General features: G+C 39.6%; 1 protein-coding gene across 1 annotated transcript in view; it reads left to right on the plus strand.

Annotated features, from left to right (window-relative positions):
- The window catches only part of LOC139729095 (kynureninase-like), an 80,088-nt gene extending 61,688 nt beyond the window's left edge, over positions 1-18,400 (plus strand). Inside the window, exons 10-14 of the mRNA XM_071640017.1 lie at positions 241-314; positions 2,002-2,054; positions 11,693-11,778; positions 13,382-13,615; positions 18,254-18,400. Coding sequence (XP_071496118.1) covers positions 241-314; positions 2,002-2,054; positions 11,693-11,778; positions 13,382-13,615; positions 18,254-18,400 — 594 coding nt within the window. The remainder of the gene's footprint in view (positions 1-240; positions 315-2,001; positions 2,055-11,692; positions 11,779-13,381; positions 13,616-18,253) is intronic.
- The last annotated feature ends 547 nt before the right edge of the window (positions 18,401-18,947 follow it).

The raw sequence follows: 18,947 nt of genomic DNA on the forward strand, positions 1-18,947 counted from the left end.
TCCAATATACAGTATCATGATAGTACATAATTGTAATCTATATGACTCATGTTTCCAAGCAATTTGAAACTATTTAGTTTTATGATTGTATTTGAGTTCAGTTTTTTTTTTTTTTTTTTTTTTTTTTCAAGTGAGTTTTAGTATGGACTGCTACCACACAAGCCAAAGTGATGTCTTGCATTTGCACTTCTAACCACCATGCCCCAAACTGTGACCTCTTCTCTATCATATCCTTTACAGTACCTGAACTCTGGGGCGGGATCACTTGCTGGGGCCTTCTTACACTCCAGACTTGCGCACACCATCCCCCCCAAGTGAGTTGAGTGGGAGTCGCTACCTCACTCAGTAGTGCATTGTGTTGTCAATGAGGGCATGCTCTTCCAGTTTGACCTTTGACCTGTCGAAACTACGGCGAAAGAAAACGGTGACACGATATTTGCTCCTGCGACAATTGCTCCAGTCTTATTTTCTCCAAGGACTTAGGCTTAGGGTTATGGTTGTGATAGGGTTTTAGGTTTAGTTTGATGTGAGGATTAGGATTAGGGTTATGTTTGTCGATAGAATTTATTTTTGGCTTTCATAGCATGCATATATTTCATAGGAGCAGTTGTCACAGGAGCAAACGTCATAGAACAGGAAAACTGTCAGTCACGACAAAAATAATGGCAATTTTTTAGTTGAGGTGATATTGTCACTGCCTCACACATCTTCCAGATGTGCATTGAAAAAAAAAATACTCGTAAATATCATTGTTTTTGGTCAGTGACTCACCCAGTACAACCCTCACCCTGGTTAAAGACCAGGGGGTGTTTCATAAAGCTGTTCGTAAAGTTACGAACAACTTACGAGCGACTGGTGATCAGTTCTTGTGCTGAATTATGGAAATTCTGATAAGTATAGCACATAAGAACTGATCACCAGTCCCTCGTAAGTACGAACAGCTTTATGAAACAGGGCCCTGGTAGCGTGAGGAAACATGGGTGGCCAAATTGAATCCATCTTCATTCGCTGTCCACCGGGGTATATTCGAAAACCGCGAATAGCCTCCGTTGACGAATACGAGCATCGAAGCATACATGCTCATCAGTAACAGCCGATTCTGATCGAGATTCTTTCAGTTGTGTGCATACTTACACAGAGATCAGTGGTAAAGCTGTACACAACTCGCTTCAGGGATTCTTGAATATATCCAAGCCGGGCCGGCCTTGCCACTCTATTGTATCCCCATGCTGCCAGGCTTTTGAAGTCACCACAACTAAGTTATTGCGACTCTAGGTCAATTTGATGAGTCAGATGCACTTTATTCTTTTATCTATTCCACATGTAATCGTTGTATTTCAAATTCAGAAGAAGACTGTCAGTTGAGGTTAGATTCATTTCATTTCATTTCATTTATTTCCACATTAAAAACAACGATCATTACATTTCAAGTCATAGTATAAACATATTCATTGTGGGGGACCAATTAAAGTCTTTCAGGCTTGTTGGGAAAAGGCCCCAAAGTAAATACAAGACTTTCTAAACTTAAAATATATAGGTACAAAACATATGGAACACAAATGGTACACAATCAAAGCAGGCTGGAGAAGGAAAAAAGTAAAGAGTAAAATACTGGCAGAATATACAAAACTGTTGCTATTAAATACGGGAAGTGCCTCTAAATTTGTTTCTGAACTGCTGTAATGATTTGCATGATGTTATTAATTTGATGTGACTTTCTGATAACTCTGAAGATACATGAAACATGTGAACATGTGAACATAGTATGATTACAAAGCGATATATGTACATTGTTGGTGCTTGTTTTGCTCTATTATTCATGAGTGAGTGTGTGTGTGTGCATATATTTTTTAGCTGCAGTTACCATCACAAACAGACTCAATGGTTCAGTGATTTTCTGTGGATACGACTCATTGTCAATAGAGAATTATTGCTAAATTACTATTATTGTCTGCTCTGCAAGCTGTTCACTCGATTAATTTCTCTCCGTTTTTCTGGCAGACTCGTCGGCTGGTGGGGCCACCAATTCAAGAGTAGGTTTGCGATGACGAATGGTGAGTTGGCGTCCGGCGATAAGGTGACAGTGATAAAACATACACACTGGAATGGAAGAGATTATATCCACAGTGGGCTGGTGGCAAGACTATCCAGAGAGCTGAACTATTATAAGGGAGTGGCTGCCATCTAAAGAATCCATGAATGTCATTATGATACTTGCTGGCAGTGTGGACCTACTACACATGGACATTCATTGCTTGTTGAATTGATTCATGCACCTGTTTTTTGTCAAAAGCATCAAAATAACTTTTAAAACAATAATGCTTTCTGCTCTGGGGAGTGTTTCATCAACGTTTGTCAGCGCTGACAATTTCAGCAAAATCCTTGGTTTTGATTGGCTGAGATGCTCTGGTCACTGACTGTTACTATGGTGATTCAAGTTGTCAGCGCTGACAAACGTTGATGAAACACCCCCCTGATCTCATCATAACTGCCGACAGCCAGCCTTGATAAAAACAAAGCGGTCCTTTGAAAAGTCTAAAAGTCATATGCGCACAAGATGGTAACTCTCTTAAATCAAAAAAAGAATAAAAAATACATATGTGCAGTTGTAGTGTAGATTAGGAAATCATCGCTCAAGCAATTTCATTTGCAAAGTGCATGCACTTAAAAAGAGATAGCAAATATTTTGGCAAGCTGAATGTGATATGTAATCTAATTTTTCCCATTTTTTGCACATTGTTTCAGAGTAAACATGGGCAGTAACAGTTGACGACATGTATGTCTTACCATAAAGCAATGTTACATGTGTGTCCACCAGTGTCTACCTCAGTCAGTAATTACAAATCTTACCAAATTTGTCATGTTTAGAGGTTTGCTGCTCCCTATCATTAGTGTTTATATAAATGCAGTTGAACCTGACAAGGTACCTCAGCCAATTGAGATTGAAATGATGGAAACAGTTCTTTTGTCAGTAACGATGCACAATTACATAATCGTCATTGTCCAAACATCTGAATGTACTCATCAAGATGCACATAATCAGGTGGCGGCGATGCAGGTCGGATCAAATAAAGACCGCCGTTCATAGTCCATGAGTGTAGTAAGTCCATGCTGGCAGCAAGCTACTCAAACAGACAGAAATTAATGCTAGAGACTCCGGACCGTTGCAACCATTTCAGGACCAGTCTTTAATAACCTTGTGGGTGGGGATTAGCACAGAAAACCCCCACATCATTGTACGCACTGTCCAAAGTCCCTGGCACAAAAAGGGTTAAGCTCACTTCAGCTGGGATCTATGGAGAGTATGTGTCATAACAAAACAAAAAAAAATATCACCCTCAACAAGGAAACATGTCTTTTTATGTCTCATGACCACTACATCAACAAGAAAAAAAAAAAAAAAAAAAAAAAAAAAAAAAAAAAAAAAAAATATATATATATATATATATATATATATATATATATATATATATATATATATATAATTGTATATATATATATATATATATATATATATATATATATTTTAATGATTATTGAGATCTTTTGCAATCAGACCTATGACTTGAAGCACAGGTTGTATTTTTTTATTCTCGTTTTCCATTGTCAGCTGACATTTACAATATGTAAAGTGATGCGTGAATGATTTTTGATGGGTATAGATAGATCATAAGTATACTGAAGTAGGCTGATGGTTGTCATGGGAACCATCTTCAACCCCCCTGGGCATCTCCCACTCATCTACGTGGAGTGCAACTTGCAATCAATACACCTCCTTCCTGTTACCTCTGCTCCAGATTCTGATTGCCTTTGTTTGCAGCGTACATCACTGTTAAAGTGTATCTTTGGTCAAAAAATATTTTTTGATGTGTGAAAGAGATGTATTTTAGTAATCTGTTGCACCAACAATCAGAAAAAAAAAATGTTACATATAAATCATCTATCCCATTTTAATTACTATGAGCTGTTGCTACCAATGACAGCTTTTCCTATTCCTCTCATTCAGGCAAAAAATGTGTTCTGTTGCTGCATACCCACCACTCAGGCAAACATTAGCAAATATGTGACATAATAATGTGTAGTATGCATGCTTTGCTTGCAACTTTTAATACAACTAGTTAAGTCGAATGCTGCCAAAATGACTTGATACACTTTGTAGGTCTAACAAATTTCTGCATGGTTCAGCCTCTCTACGCATAAACCGCAACCATATTTTTCTTTTCTAATGCATAGTGTTATGTCGAGAAGCACACGCTTGTGTGTTGTCTACGGTTGGACTTATGCTCCTTCTGTAGATTTCATATTTTGAGGCATTTGTGAAGTCTGATATCAAAATGTGACTTTACATCATAAAACTAACAAGGAGTTGCCAGTCGTGGATTTTTAGTCATAGGCAGATTCTAAAAGAGTACATTTTAAACTAGAAATTACGTATAACTCAATTCAAATGGACTCTCCTAACCTATCTAAATATTGGAAGGAAAACACACACTCTGGAAAGTGTGTACAGAAAAAAAAAGAGGCTTTGAAGTATAGGGTCTATTCAATCAATTAATCTTACCAAAGCCATGTGTTCAGTGAATGAGACAAAGTTCAGTGAATGAGACAAAGAACAGAATGTAAAAATCCTTAGCAACAACAGGGAGAGAACTATGGGATTAAGCTAACATTGAGCATGTTCTATCTACACATCCAACCATGACTAATACCAACTTTCAAAGCAGTTACCATCATCCTTTCAAAAGTTATAAGAGTTTTTAAGGGTTTTTAAGGAATGAAAAGAGCCTCTAAGACACATCTAATCACACCTTTCTAAAAATTAGAAAAAAGAAAAAAGGTGTTCTAGAAAAGCTGCTAAAAACCAAGTTTGTCATTTGTTTTATGATCCCAAACTTGAGAATACGGTAGAGGAATTGCTCTCTCAGAAAATATATGGTAAACTCAAGATTGACTCGGTTGACCCGTTTCGCTTAGTTTTAGTCCTCACGTAACAGGGCGTGTGACTTTTTGTTGGTTTTGTGATGTATGGTCACATAATTGTATATGTTAAATGGTCTACGTGTACATACTGTTCAGTGATTGGTCACAACACAGTCACATGACTGATGCAGCAAATATTGAAATTGTTATATTGCCTGCAGTGCCATCATGTCAAGCATTACAATGTCAGAATTTAACCAGCTCTTGACAAAGTAAGAATGAAACTGTGTACAGTTATGAAGACCCTATGATACAACAAATATTGTCTCGTTTATTATTGTAATGTAACTCTTCGCAGTCCCTTGGTAGTTGTGTTTTCCCCTCAAATGTAATCTTTTGGGAAAATATACATGTAAGTCCCACTGGAATGTCGAGTGCTATGTTACACCTCTGAACATGCAATATCTTCATACTGTATATACATGTACCACTTGAGTGTAGGCATATGAATTTTATGTGCATCTGGCAGTATTCCTTGTCGGTGCACTGTACTCGTTCCATACTTACACTCGCCTCTGAGATACCGTTTCCTGTATTCCTCCTTGTTCTCTCTCTTGTCTTCCTAACCTCCAAAGTCTGTGCCTTAGCCGAGCAGCCCCCTCCGCCTTTGCCTCCGTTCGTGGCATCTCCCCACGTACCTTGCCCATCTGGTCTGACACTCGGCAGTAACTATATGATTACAGTGTATTGCAGACTTTTCCTGTGTGACCTTGTATTGCAAAATCCCCAGAACATTACACTGTACTTTATATCCACTGGGTCTGAAAATAGTTCAGTTTTGGATGTTGACGGTTGATTTTCGTGCATCCACCCCCAGAATTGTTTGTTTTGGTTGACTTTCCTCCTATTTCCAATTTTGTTATCACAGTTTCAGACCAAATTGCACTGCAGGGTTTTTTGGGGGTTTTTTTTGTACCTGGCTGAGGTACTTTATGCTATGCATGGTTGTAGATGTTTTGATAGTGTTTTGTGCCAAATTTCTCAAGGTAAAAAGTCAGTGGATTGCTGCAACAAATGACATTTTCAGCTCTATAGTGTATCTGGGAATGTGCAGTGGTAATTTGGCAAGAAGAGTAGAAAGCAGTTGCTATTAATTTACTTGGGATGATCGCTATGTGAAGTCATAACAATGAGCCAAATCATTTCAAAACATTTGGCGGTGGCATTGCTTTAGGGAAGAAATTGTGAATAGCATTCTTAATAGCTCAATGAGTTCATCAAGTTGTGATTGACCTTAAATCCTTTTGAATCAGCTGATATTGGGAAATTTGAGAGCAATTTCTTTTCTTGTGTGTGTGTGTGTGTGTGTGTGTGTGTGTGTCTAGCGCACAATACATTTGGCTAGACTGGAATCACCACTGGGTGTGATAGATTTTGTCCGCCATTTCAGTGCTGAAAAATCTTTGTTGAATTAGCTGACAGAAACATATAACGGTAAATATAAAAGCTCTTATCTGGCAACTGCTGCGGGTTTTGCAGTTAAAGGTCACATATTGAAGAGTCCGTTAGTTCCTTTTTTTATAAAGCATGGGCTACTCGCTACTCAACATACCAACCCCCTCCCCTTCCCCCCATTACAATTCTACCATTTAACTCTTTGTGTGCCATGTTCGCATGCCTGCCTCAGTTGACTGCGTGCCAAGTTTGCATGTTTTCTTCAATCGCAAAAACCTGCCCAAAGCGATCGATAAAATGCCAAATGCCATAGTACAGTGAAAGCTTTACTCACGATTCCATTCATTTCACCTGGTGCTTGCATAATGTGGTGATGGAATATCAAGCGGTGTTTCCTATTGGATTTAAGAGTAATTTCAAAATTTCTGTCACTGTTTTGTGTGCCAAAGTCATGCCAATACAATAATGTACTGGCTAATGGTTTATATGAAAGAAAATTAATCATAGACTTGTCGTAAGATATGCATCGTAGCAAAGCTTGGAGTTTTCTGTACAACTTTGCTCATTGCATGTCCAGCATAACAGAAGTATATAAAAGGTTACACAGATTTTAAAAACAATGTTTGATCAAAGCATGCCTGCGTTGCAGTCTCAAAATAGTATGGCACACATGGGCCCGAATTCACGGAGGTGGTACAATTGAAACCATGGTTTAAACCATGGACAAAGACCATAGTTTTTTATGGGGCGGCAAGTGTCACATGGCCTATTTCGTTACGAAATCAGTCATTTCGTCGATGAAATGATCATTTTATTTAGTCGACAAAATGTTAACATTTCGTAATGAAGTGAATTTTGTAGACGAAATGACGGATTTCGTAACGAAATAGGCCATGCGAGACTTGGTGCCCCATACAGAACTACGGTCTTTGTCCATGGTTTAAAGCATGGTTTCAATTGTACCACCTTTGTGAATTTGGGCCAGAGGGTTTACACTGTGGTGCATAAAGAGTTAATAGTCATATATTTTTTATTCTTTTTTTATCACTTTATTTATGGGCTTCTAAAGAGAGATGTAACCCTATTTTGCATCTTTGTCTTTTGTTTATTTTGCTTTGGCACCCATTTTAGTGGTGTAACGGTTTGCCACCCTTCGCAAAGTCGACACGCTCCCTAGAAATCATGCGATACACTTGGTGCTACTCACGCTTTTCATGGATTAGACCTTGCGCCTTGTGCCTGCAATTCATACCTCTGGCAGTACAATGTAGCTGTGATATCAGTTAAAGGGGAAAAAATGTATCCTTCAGGTATAATCTTTAGTCCAACCTTAGTTGTCTGGCTCTGTCAGGACCAGAGCTCATCCAGATTTAGAGAAGTGATGACCAGATATCTGTGGTTGGACTGTACTATTTGAAGGGACAGAATTCATACTGTATACCCCACAAATTTAGCGAATTGTGCCATCCGAACAATTTTGCAAGTGGTTGAAATCGCAATCATGGAGTGGGGCCTACGGTAACAGATGGAGAAATATGCGCATTCACGTCCTGTTTGTGTTGGGATCAAAGTTATTATCATGGCGTGTTGTAAAATTCATGAAATATTTGCGTTTACTGTGGCAGCTGAATTCTTGTTATTCAACGCTTACAGCAAACTGGTTATTTGATGTTAACCCGTTCCTCCGCAATTCTCTGAGTGCCCTTAATGCCCCCAAACGAGATTCCCTTTGCCCGTCCACAGAGAACGGAGAGGTTGATGATCCACCCGTGCAAAAGCAGTCAAGCGGTGCATGTATCCCCTTTCCACAGTCAACTACATGTGTCATAGACAATGAAAACATCAATCAGGTGCGAGGTATGGATAGAGCGTGCGCTGATATGCTCACAGACTCTTTTGTTCTACACAAAACCAGGTACGAGGTGAATAGGGTCAGAACACAAAAATCTACTTAGCTCAGCTTTGTTCATACGACTTTTATAGCAGAACAAGGGCAAACTAAATCAGAAAAAGGTAAATAATACTGAGATATACACATTTTTCCAACAGAAAGAGAACAAATGCTGATAGAATAAACTCTTATCTTTTCATCAAACCCATTTTTCTGGGCATTATGACACAAAGAAACACAAATTTAGGTCACAAAAGCAGGCACTCGCGTCTTCACTTTGGGAACCTGGTATACCAGGTTCCCGTAAGGAACGGGTTAATTTTGACCACATAAAAGCACTCTTTCTGCATACATACATTGTACATACAAGTTGTAGTTCTTCTGGGACTTTGTGCATTCATTTAGCAATGAACAGTACTGTTAAAACCAGAAATTGTAGCATGCATGAAACTTTAGAAACTTTGTGAGGAGTCAAGATTTGCGAAACTGAATGAAATGCATTCAAAAGTTTTTGTCAACTCAAAGATTTGAATGCCGGTTGCCAATTTGCAAAAGCTTCATGTCACGAGAAGGCCATCTGATGATTGGTTTCAAATCTCTTAAGTTTCATGCCATGAACATTTCTGGTTTTACAGTACCTTGTATTTAATGCAGTAGATAATTCCTGGGGGAAAAATTTATGTAATTGACAAAAGAAATCTCATTTGTATATACTTCATTTTGCTAGCTACATTGTACCTGTTAAAAAAAAGGAGGAAAAAAAAAACCTGTAACAACATAAGATACCTGAATGCTTATTCATGCATTTTGTATTTCTGCTACTGCTCTGGGTATGGCGCTGAATGAAAACATCATTATTGTACAGAATGGATTCCTTCACTGCTTTTGTGCATAAATCGTTATACTTGTATCCAAATTTGCAACAATTTTCACTTGCCGTTAATTTTTCAATTTTCTTCCGTAATTGCAGAATCCACATATCGCAGAAATCAAATGAAAATTCAGAATAACTTTGATTTTGTCTTTTAGACATGAAAAGCACTAACCCCACAAGTCTTACACAGTATAGCTGATACAAACTGCTTTAGCAAAGGTCAATGTTGTGCGCAGTGACTAAGAAAAAGCTTATTTCACCTCTGCGACTGGTTTTCATTGTCTTCTTTGTTTTGTTTTGTTTTGTTTTTTGGTCTTGGGTATGGATGGGGAAAGCAAAGATTAATCAAACTGTTGATATGAAGAATTTAAATGCAAAAACCAATATATCCATTTATATCAACTTGTGATATTGAGATTAAAACTGCTGAAAATCAAAGAAAATGCTTGAAATATATCTGATAATTATGATGATAATTTTGATGGTATTTTCAAGAACATTTCTTGTTATATGATGAGTGTAGTGAATGATATTGAAAAGATTTAATTTTGGCCTTTCCTATAAAAAAAATATAAAAAAAACTTTGAAAATAGCATTCATCTGATTTTGCATTCAAACTCAGCATATTATTAAAGTGCAATTTCACACCATGCGCACATGTTTATGTTGATCCAACTAATAGAAACATTGGATGCATTATCAAGTTATGACCTGCTATAAAGAAAATTATGAAATTCTTAAGTTTCACTTGCTTTCGACATTATTTAAATAGCAACAACATGATATGCAAATTAGATGAAGTGATGAAGTCTCCCATTGGCTGACGCTCAAACCTTTGCTGAGTTTTACTACAATGTATTTCTAAGTCTGATGCGAAGTCAAAAAGAAGTAGTTTACATCAGACTTTTCTCTGTCACTGAAAGTCCACTCTTAGTATTTAAAATGTTTTGTAAAGGAAAGTTGAAAAAGAATAGTTGCTTTTGAACAGAAACAATGTGAACATGAAGTTGAATCATTTCAATTTAAAGGATGTATGTGGGTAAGTTATGACAGTGTCAGGGACAAGCTCTATTTGGGCAATTAAACCTTTGTAAATGCATTATATATTTCCAGCTTGGGCAAGTGGGGAAACAGACTCATGCATGTTTTCCAATGTGTATTTATATCAAGTGGGAAAGCAGGGACTGTTAATTCAACAGGTTTTTTTTTTTTTATTTGGTTTATTTTCCCAGTGAGTGTCATTGGGTATTCATCTCTGCCCTAGCCTATGATATAGGCGGAGGATGCAGCTATTGTCTTTGCTGTAACGCTAAACGTCTGATGCGGCGAGACTGTCGTCTTTGCTAAGCGGTACGCCTGATACAGCGACACTATGAACAGTGGAAGTATCCACCGCCTATATCCACTTGTCTTGCTTTCGTAGTTGTTTTCTTGTTATGGATTTGGAATTGGTGGCAGTTTTTCATACAAAAACTGCCGCAGATTCAAAATGGATGATAAGAAAACGACTACCAGTGGATATAGGCGGTGGATGCTTTGTGCGCATATGATCCGCTCTTCATAGTCTCGCTGCGTCAGACGTTTAGCATGACAGCAAAGACCCCAGCTGCATCCTCCGCCTAGATTATAGGCTATCTCTATCCATGCTTCTCTATATCACCTATACTTTTATCTTTATCCAAATCATCATGTTGTACTCTGCTTTACGAGGCAGCTGGCTTAAGCGGATGCAAAATCAGTGTTTGTGGCCTTGCGCTGTACTGTGCCAGTGGGAAATTTTGTAGTGTGGAAAGCGTCACAGATTACGCTCTTTTTCAAACTAGTGCAAGGAATAAGAATATGTGTACCAATATTTTCATTGGCAAAATTGTATATGTCAGTTTCAGTTTGCTAAGACAGATCCCATTGCAAGGTTTCCACAATTACCATATATGCCAAAAAGTTTAAATGCTATGCACTGTTTGTCCTATTCCTTGGTGTTTTAAATCCTCCCTCCCCCTCCCCACCGTCATTGAAAATATCAATTTTGCAAACATCTCCACCTCCAGTTATTGCAGTCTTCTGTGACTAAATTGCAGCAGTGCATCACCATTTAAATCTTGCTTAGTATGTGACACAATTTCTTATTTAGACATCTATATACTGTAAAACGAGGAATGTTCGCGTGCATTTTAATTTAGCGAATTTCGAGACAGCCGAGTTTCGTGAAATTAAAATGCACGCTAAAGATCCTGTCTACACTATGTGCATTGAATGTGAGAGGCGACTCGCAAAAATTTCATGCTGCGAATAAGGCAGTTGGCTCCCATTTGAGAAAATTTCACGCCGCGAAAATATCATGTTTTACAGTATACTTTTTGTAGATGTGTTGATGAAACTAAAAAGTATTATGTCATGTAGAATATTTTGTCAGTGGCACATGGAGCTCTTACAATGTTCTCCTTGATGTGTGTTGGATGTTGCCACATTTTACAGCTGCCTTCATGTCATAGTATTCTTACTGTCCCTCTTTAAAGTATTACTTTTCATTTTCTTGTTTGATTGATATGTAGAGCTTGAACTGAGCCCAGGAATATCTGGATTCCGCATCAGCAACCCGTCGATATTTGCCGCCTGTCCACTCCGAGCAAGCCTTGATGTAAGTTATGCCTCTAATCCCTCCCCCACCCCCCACAGCCCACAGCCCACATTGTTATGAGGTGAAGACATTTTGACCCTAAGATTAGATAAGTAAACTTCTGTTTCCGGACATAGTATAGAATTATCTCCCACATGAATCCAACTAATTACTTCTGCCAAAGGGGTTACATTTTTGCAGGTGTTTCTTTGTGTGTTTGTCTGTTTCTTTGTGTGTTTGTTTGTGCGTTTGTGTGTTTGTTTGTCTTTCCGTTTGCAAAATAACTCAAAAAGTTGTAAACAGATTTAAATGAGACTTACAGGCAAAGTTGATGATGATACAAGGAACAGATGATTAAATTTTGGTTGTGATCTGGGTCACTGTCTGGATCAAAAATTTAAAAAAAAAATCTTTTTGGAATTTTTGAAGGATTCTTTGTCATTGGCAATAAGGGCTAACAAACAAGGGAATTCAATCTGTGGAGGTTCACATAGGTGGTCTGAGCGCATTTACAAAGCTCAGCAGGAACCTAAAGGGAGAGGCACTGTGAAGGATTCTTTGGGAAATAAGACCATTTTTAGCATTATATGTGTACAGATGCTTGAAAATGAGCTACTTCGCGGAGGTTTTCGCTGTCCGAGTGCATATCTAGTGTGTGTTCGACTAAAATAATTTGATCATTTAGGTTAGTTGTGTCAATGTTGATTCAAAGAGGAACTCAACCTCATGTTTAAGTTACCTCTGCCCCCACCCCCCACCCCCAAAGAAAATGTTATGAATATCTTCTTTTTCGTCATATCGAGCATCTACATAGTCATTAGATATTTGGCCAGGCACATCGCAGAGCCTTTTCATTTGCAGCCATCAGGTCGTTTTGGCCACACTGTTCCTCAAGGCTAGGGCACTGGAGAAGGTGTGGCATGGTTTGAGGTGTGCCACAGTCACAATTTATGTTGTCACCAGTTTCATGCTGACTTTACATCGACCCATCTCTGTGTGGAGTCGGTTGAGAGATCTCCATGTCTTCCAATCATTCTTGTGCCCTTGGGGTAGCTGCTGCTTAGGGATAGGGAGAGGTAGCTTGTCATGCTGATGGTCGCTGCTGCGTCTCTCCTCCCATAGTCTACATCTGACCACCTGTGGATATGAAGCAAAATAGAAAAAAGATCTGCTATAGTAAACTACAAAGTGCATACCGACTAACTACAGTCACTCATAATGCATTATGAAGATTGAGCTCTGTAGCCCTCATGTAGATTGAATTGCTTTATAAGGTCAATTCAGTGGCTAGCCATTGGTTGAAGAAAGACTGCTTTGCTTGTTAAAGTGTCCCTGGACCAAGTCTGATACCTCTAGCATCATCTTACCCCTCCTCCTCCTCTTCCTCCTCCCCCTCCTCTTCCTCCGCTTCATCATCTTCCTCCTCCTTCTCCTCCTTCTCCTCCTCCTCTTCCTCCTCCTCCTCCTCCTTCTTCTCCTCCTCCCCTCCCCCTCCTCCTCCTCCTCCCCCTCCTCCTTCTTGTCCTCCTCCTCCTCCTCCACCTCATCATCTTCCTCGTTATCCTCATCCTTCTCCTCCCTTTCTCCTCTTCCTCCTCTTTCCCCTCCCCACCCCCACGCACAGGTGTTTAACAAGACCAGCATGTGGGAGCTGCGGACCAAGTCCCGCCTCCTGACGGCCTACCTGGAACACCTGCTGGACGTGCACTTTGGGAGGACCAGTCCCGAGCGGAAGTCCAAAGAGTTCATCACCATCCTGACGCCGCGGGACCCGGAAGAAAGAGGGGCCCAGCTCTCCCTGTACTTTTCCATATCCATTGGAAAGATCCACGAAGAGATGATGAAACGTGGCATAGTGGTAAGCGCTGCTCTGACTGATTTCAGGGGGCCAGAGGTCCATGAGTTATACACCCATGAGTCATATGGCCCACGAGCTAAAAGGACAAGTTCACCTTCATATACATGTGGATTGAGTGAAGGCAACAATATGTGACCCGCTACAACAAAAAGATCCTAAAGTCGGGCGAGGTCGCTTATTTGAAAATTGCACGACAAAATTCCCTAATCTTTCTGCTTTAAATTGATATATAACTCATGTTATGAAAATAATCGGCTGCGGAGATATCGATGTTTAAAAGAGAGCATGTCGAGACAACTGGGAAATCACTGTTTCGAAAAAAGCGCCCTGAAAGTTTTCCTTGCGACACAATCGCGATCAAGGGACACACAAGTCAATTTTCACCTACGGACAATAGAAGGTAAACCCTAGCAACCCCCGAAATGATCATTCAAGCACAGCGTCGGTGGTCTCCTCACCGACCAATCAGTGACCAGGATGCCAGGAGAAGCGGCTGGGCATAGCGCACCCCGCCCGCACGTTCCAGTCGACTTGGCAGTGTGCGAGCTTCACGCTTTGGTTAGCGGCAAGCAGCAAACTGACCAATGAGATCACTCCGGTCGTTGTTAGGGGCGGAGCCTATCTGTGGCGCTCAATCCAAATTTTCGATCCAGTTTCTGCTTCATTGAAACGCCAAAAAACATGGCCCAGAAAAACGCTAATTTTTGGTCTTTCCTTTCATCATTTTGCTTCAAAATTTCGACAGATGATAGAAGACATGTCGGACTCCAATAATATGTCAAAATCAGAAAATCGTAAGTTTTGACCAATTATGATGCTCTGACTTCAAACTCGATTTTCACAGCTTCGACCGTGCGCGACTTTAGGACCTTTTTGTTGTAGCGGGTCACATATTAGTAGAACACATCAGTGAAAGTTGGGGGGAAATCCGACAATCCGTTCAAAAGTTATGAATTTTTAAAGTATCTGTGCAATCACTGCTGGAGGAGAAGACTACTACAGTGTATGATGTCACTTGCGTACAACAATATAAGGAAAATAAAAAAGAGAATTTCACAAAACTTGACTTTTTGAATAAAGTGCACATTTCTTCGACATGTTACTGACTTATGTTAGGGGTAATATTATTTCCCCTGACTTCTGAAAGAGAGAAGTTGAGTGTTTTTTTATTATTTGAGAAAAGTGAGAATATCTTGAATTTTCTTTATACTTTCTTTATGTACTTGTACTCATATGACATCACAAGCCATAGTAGTCTTCGCATCCAACCGTGACTGAGCAGAAACTTCAAAAATTCATAACTTTTGAACGGATTGTCCGATTTTCCTCAAACTCTCACTGATGTGTTCCACTAATATTGCTGCATTCACTCAACCCACATGTCTATGAAGGTGAACTTGTCCTTTAACATTGAAGAAAAAAAGGTCCATGAGTCATGCACCCATGAGTCATACAGCCTATATCCAACTGACACAGGCCCAAGAGCCAGACAATAAGTAAAACAGGCTCACAAGCTAGGCACGAGGCAGATAAGGCCCATAAGCTCAACACTAGGCAAATTAGGCCCTTGAGCTTGACACTTGTCAAAAAGATCCATCAGCTTGACACTACATACTTTAAAGGGGAAGGCTAGTAACTGATCAGTGGGAATCAGTGGAAATGCTGGGAGATGATTGTTCCAATCCTTATGGGATTCATTCAAGAGTTCATTGTATATCTATTGTTGTGTGAAAATGATTTGCTTCAGAACGGTCTCATATTCAAGTAATGAGCAGATTAATGCTCCGTCACTGACCAGGGACGCTAACCTGAAGCATTAAACTGCACATTACTTGAATATGAGACCATTCTGAAGCAAATCATTTTCACACAACAATAGATATACAATGAACTCTTGAATGAATCCCATAAGGATTGGAACAATCATCTCCCAGCATTTCCACTGATTCCCACTGATCAGTTACTAGCCTTCCCCTTTAAGCCCCATGATATAATGTCAAGCATGTTGTCTTTGTTTGTGTAGTGTCAAGCTCGTGGGTCTTATTTGCCTAGTGTCAAGCTCGTGGGCCTTATTTGCCTAGTGTTGAGCTCGTGGGCCTTATTTGCCTAGTGTTGAGCTCGTGGGCCTTATTTGCCTAGTGTTGAGCTCGTGGGCCTTATTTGCCTAGTGTTGAGCTCGTGGGCCTTATTTGCCTAGTGTTGAGCTCGTGGGCCTTATTTGCCTAGTGTTGAGCTCGTGGGCCTTATTTGCCTAGTGTTGAGCTCGTGGGCCTTATTTGCCTAGTGTTGAGCTCGTGGGCCTTATTTGCCTAGTGTTGAGCTCGTGGGCCTTATTTGCCTAGTGTTGAGCTCGTGGGCCTTATTTGCCTAGTGTTGAGCTCATGGGCCATATTTGCCTAGTGTTGAGCTCGTGGGCCTTATTTGCCTAGTGTTGAGCTCATGGGCCTTATTTGCCTAGTGTGTAACTTGTGGGCCTTATTTGCCTAGTGTGTAACTCATGGACTGTATGTCCTGTGAGGCTATCTTAGTTGACATCAAGCTCACGGGCCTAGTTCACTTAGTGTCCAGCTTGTGGGCTTTATGACTTGTGGGCTGTGTGACTCGCAGGCTGTTTTACTCTTATCTTGGGTGTCGTGCTCATGACATGCAACTGATTTTTGTATGCTCTGCAATCAACACATTTTGTCATTATGTACTACTACTAGTATACTGTTACGTGTTCTTTGAAAGTTTGCATGGTGATGTACAATGAGGAAGAGAGGTTTTGCGGTAACACCATGTGTATGTAGTCCTTGTGGAGGATTATTGTTTGGCAAATGAAGACCCTTAAAGTCATAATTTACCATTTGCAGATGAAACAAAAATCCAACATTAGTGCTTTGAAATAGTTCTAAAATGTTGAGTAAAGGATAGAAACAACCACTGTAAAAATTTGAATCTTTATAATCAATGTTAAGTATTTTTAAATACACAAAATGTGAACAATAGTCGTAATTAAAATGTTTCCAGACTAAACCGTCTACAGTTAACGGTTTAATGAGAAAAATACTGATATCTCCTTATGTTTTAGGTTTTATTGCAAAAATTTTATATGGTAGGATGTTGTGTGATACAACAGACCTACACACATTCATCAAATGTGATATCTTGAAATTTTTTTTAATTACTGCTCCCAAAGGTGAACAGGACCTTTAAAAGAGAACAGTAGGGGAGGGCTTGCAAACCCTCTTCATTCCTGTTGTGCCCTCTAAAAGTTAATGAGATTTGAAAAAAGAAACATGTGGGTTGATGTTTACTCAATACTAGTGTACAAAGAAGACAATAGATAGTCTACATCAAATCTCACAACACCAAGTCTCTCGGCTCACAGTTTGATTGGTTAGAGGACAGTCACATGACAAGGTAAAATCATCCCCATGACATCGAGTGATGTGTTTGTCTCTGCAAAAATATACTTTTGCATTAAAACGACGTCAACTGGGTCATAAAATGTCCAACATGTGACATAGTTTAATGGTATGCGCATTGGTTGTTGTGTGAGGTTGTTTTTGGGTGCGGCAGCATTATCAAAATCCTCTATAAAATTGTTGAATTCATAAGTGATCCTTGAATTAGCAACACATTTCCGAAGATTATTTAGAAGTTAGTATGTTTGTCTCATTTTGGCTTGGTTTTGTAATGCTCCTTTTTCCTTACTTTGTGTAGATTTAATGAATTCAGTCAGTTCTGTCATAGCTTCTGTTAACCCTAACTAGGCCGGGCTATTTAGGTAGTTGATAGAGCCGGGGGGGGGGGGGGGGGCCTCCGAGGCCCCCCCTCCAGATCTCGGCCGTTGACCGCGCGATCGCGACGAAAATTGGCACACACATTGCCTATGATGTAATCTAATATACCATGAAGTTAATTTTTCAAAAAATCATCATTTATGCTAAATTATGCTAATTTATGCATGATGATGCATAAAATCAGACTATTTGATATAAATCACAAAATAAAGCTCAAAACAGGCACATTTTTTGTGTAAGTATTCTTTTTAGTGTCCTTAGCAAATGTAATAAAAAAAATTGTGATATCAGAAAAAATTCTTAAGTATTTTATTGTTTTTTTGAATTTCTTATGTATTTCTTTGTTTTTTCGATGAAATTTGTCCGTGACATCGCTCCGAACAAGAAAATATGTTATTCATTGATTTTAATCAATAAAACACCAAAATAATCATGCTTTTATGAAATTTGGCAGTAAGCACAGTTTGCATTGACATTGTACCCGAATTAACGTTTTTGAGCAATTTTGGGTCTGACATGCATGTACATATTTATGCGTAAGTTCGGAACCGCGTGCCCGGGCGTCGCAAATTTGGTGTCAAAAGATGCGGGAGACTCGAGAGAAAAAAGTTATGAAACGTCGCGGCGATAGCTTTTTGCGATTGCGATACATCGCGCAGAACGTCGAGGGGGGGCCTCGGAGGCCCCCCCCCCCCCCCCCCCCCCCCCCCCCGCCTAGTTAGGGTTAAAAATGGATATGCCATGTAATTCAGCGTTGCCAATTTGACGTAAAAAAGATTATCATTTCTGCAGCTGAGTTACTCCAGAACTCGATGGGCTAACCCTGTGCATCTTTATCTTTCAATCCCTACAGTGCGATGAAAGGAAGCCAAACGTCATCCGGATTGCACCCGCGCCCTTGTACTGCGGCTTCCGCGATGTCTGGAAGTTTGTCGATGCCCTGCACGCCATCATGGAAATCGCCGAGAGCCCGGACAATCTTGACAGGGAGCTCGACTAGGGATTCGCCTTTATAAGCCTCTATCTGCATGCCCCCAGGGGGTCCTGCCTGTCTGTCCTTCTATCTATCCTTCCATTTATCCTTTCATCTGTTCTTTCATCTGCCCTTCCACCTGTCCATCAATCTGTCCATCAATTTCCCTCCCCCCCCCCCATATCATTATTTTAATAATAGAGGAAACCTCTTATTGTGGAGTTTTTTGGTGCTGAGTACAAGTTAACTAAATTAGATGTGGTTATTTAGAGTGAATTGAGATTACATAAAACCCCAAAGGTCAAAGGTCACTAGATTTGAGTAAATGGAGAAAAGGAACTACATGTATACCTTCCCTGCACATCTTTAGCTAGGAATGTTCAGTGGTGGTATAGAGTAGTTAGTAGGAAAGCTAGAGATAAATAGACGATCTTTTATTCTAATAATTCATAAGGCCAAAGATTACTTAACTTAAAATTAAAAAAAAAAGAATATGTAAACTTCCAGCCGAACTGCAGGTCAGAATGTCTGGTGATAATGTGATTTGGTTACAAGGAAATAATTAGATGCATTC

This window comes from Diadema antillarum, unplaced genomic scaffold (assembly GCF_040938485.1).
Source record: "Diadema antillarum isolate AM-2024a unplaced genomic scaffold, OU_Dant_1.0 seq00000217_RagTag, whole genome shotgun sequence".
In the NCBI taxonomy this organism is placed as follows: domain Eukaryota; kingdom Metazoa; phylum Echinodermata; class Echinoidea; order Diadematoida; family Diadematidae; genus Diadema; species Diadema antillarum.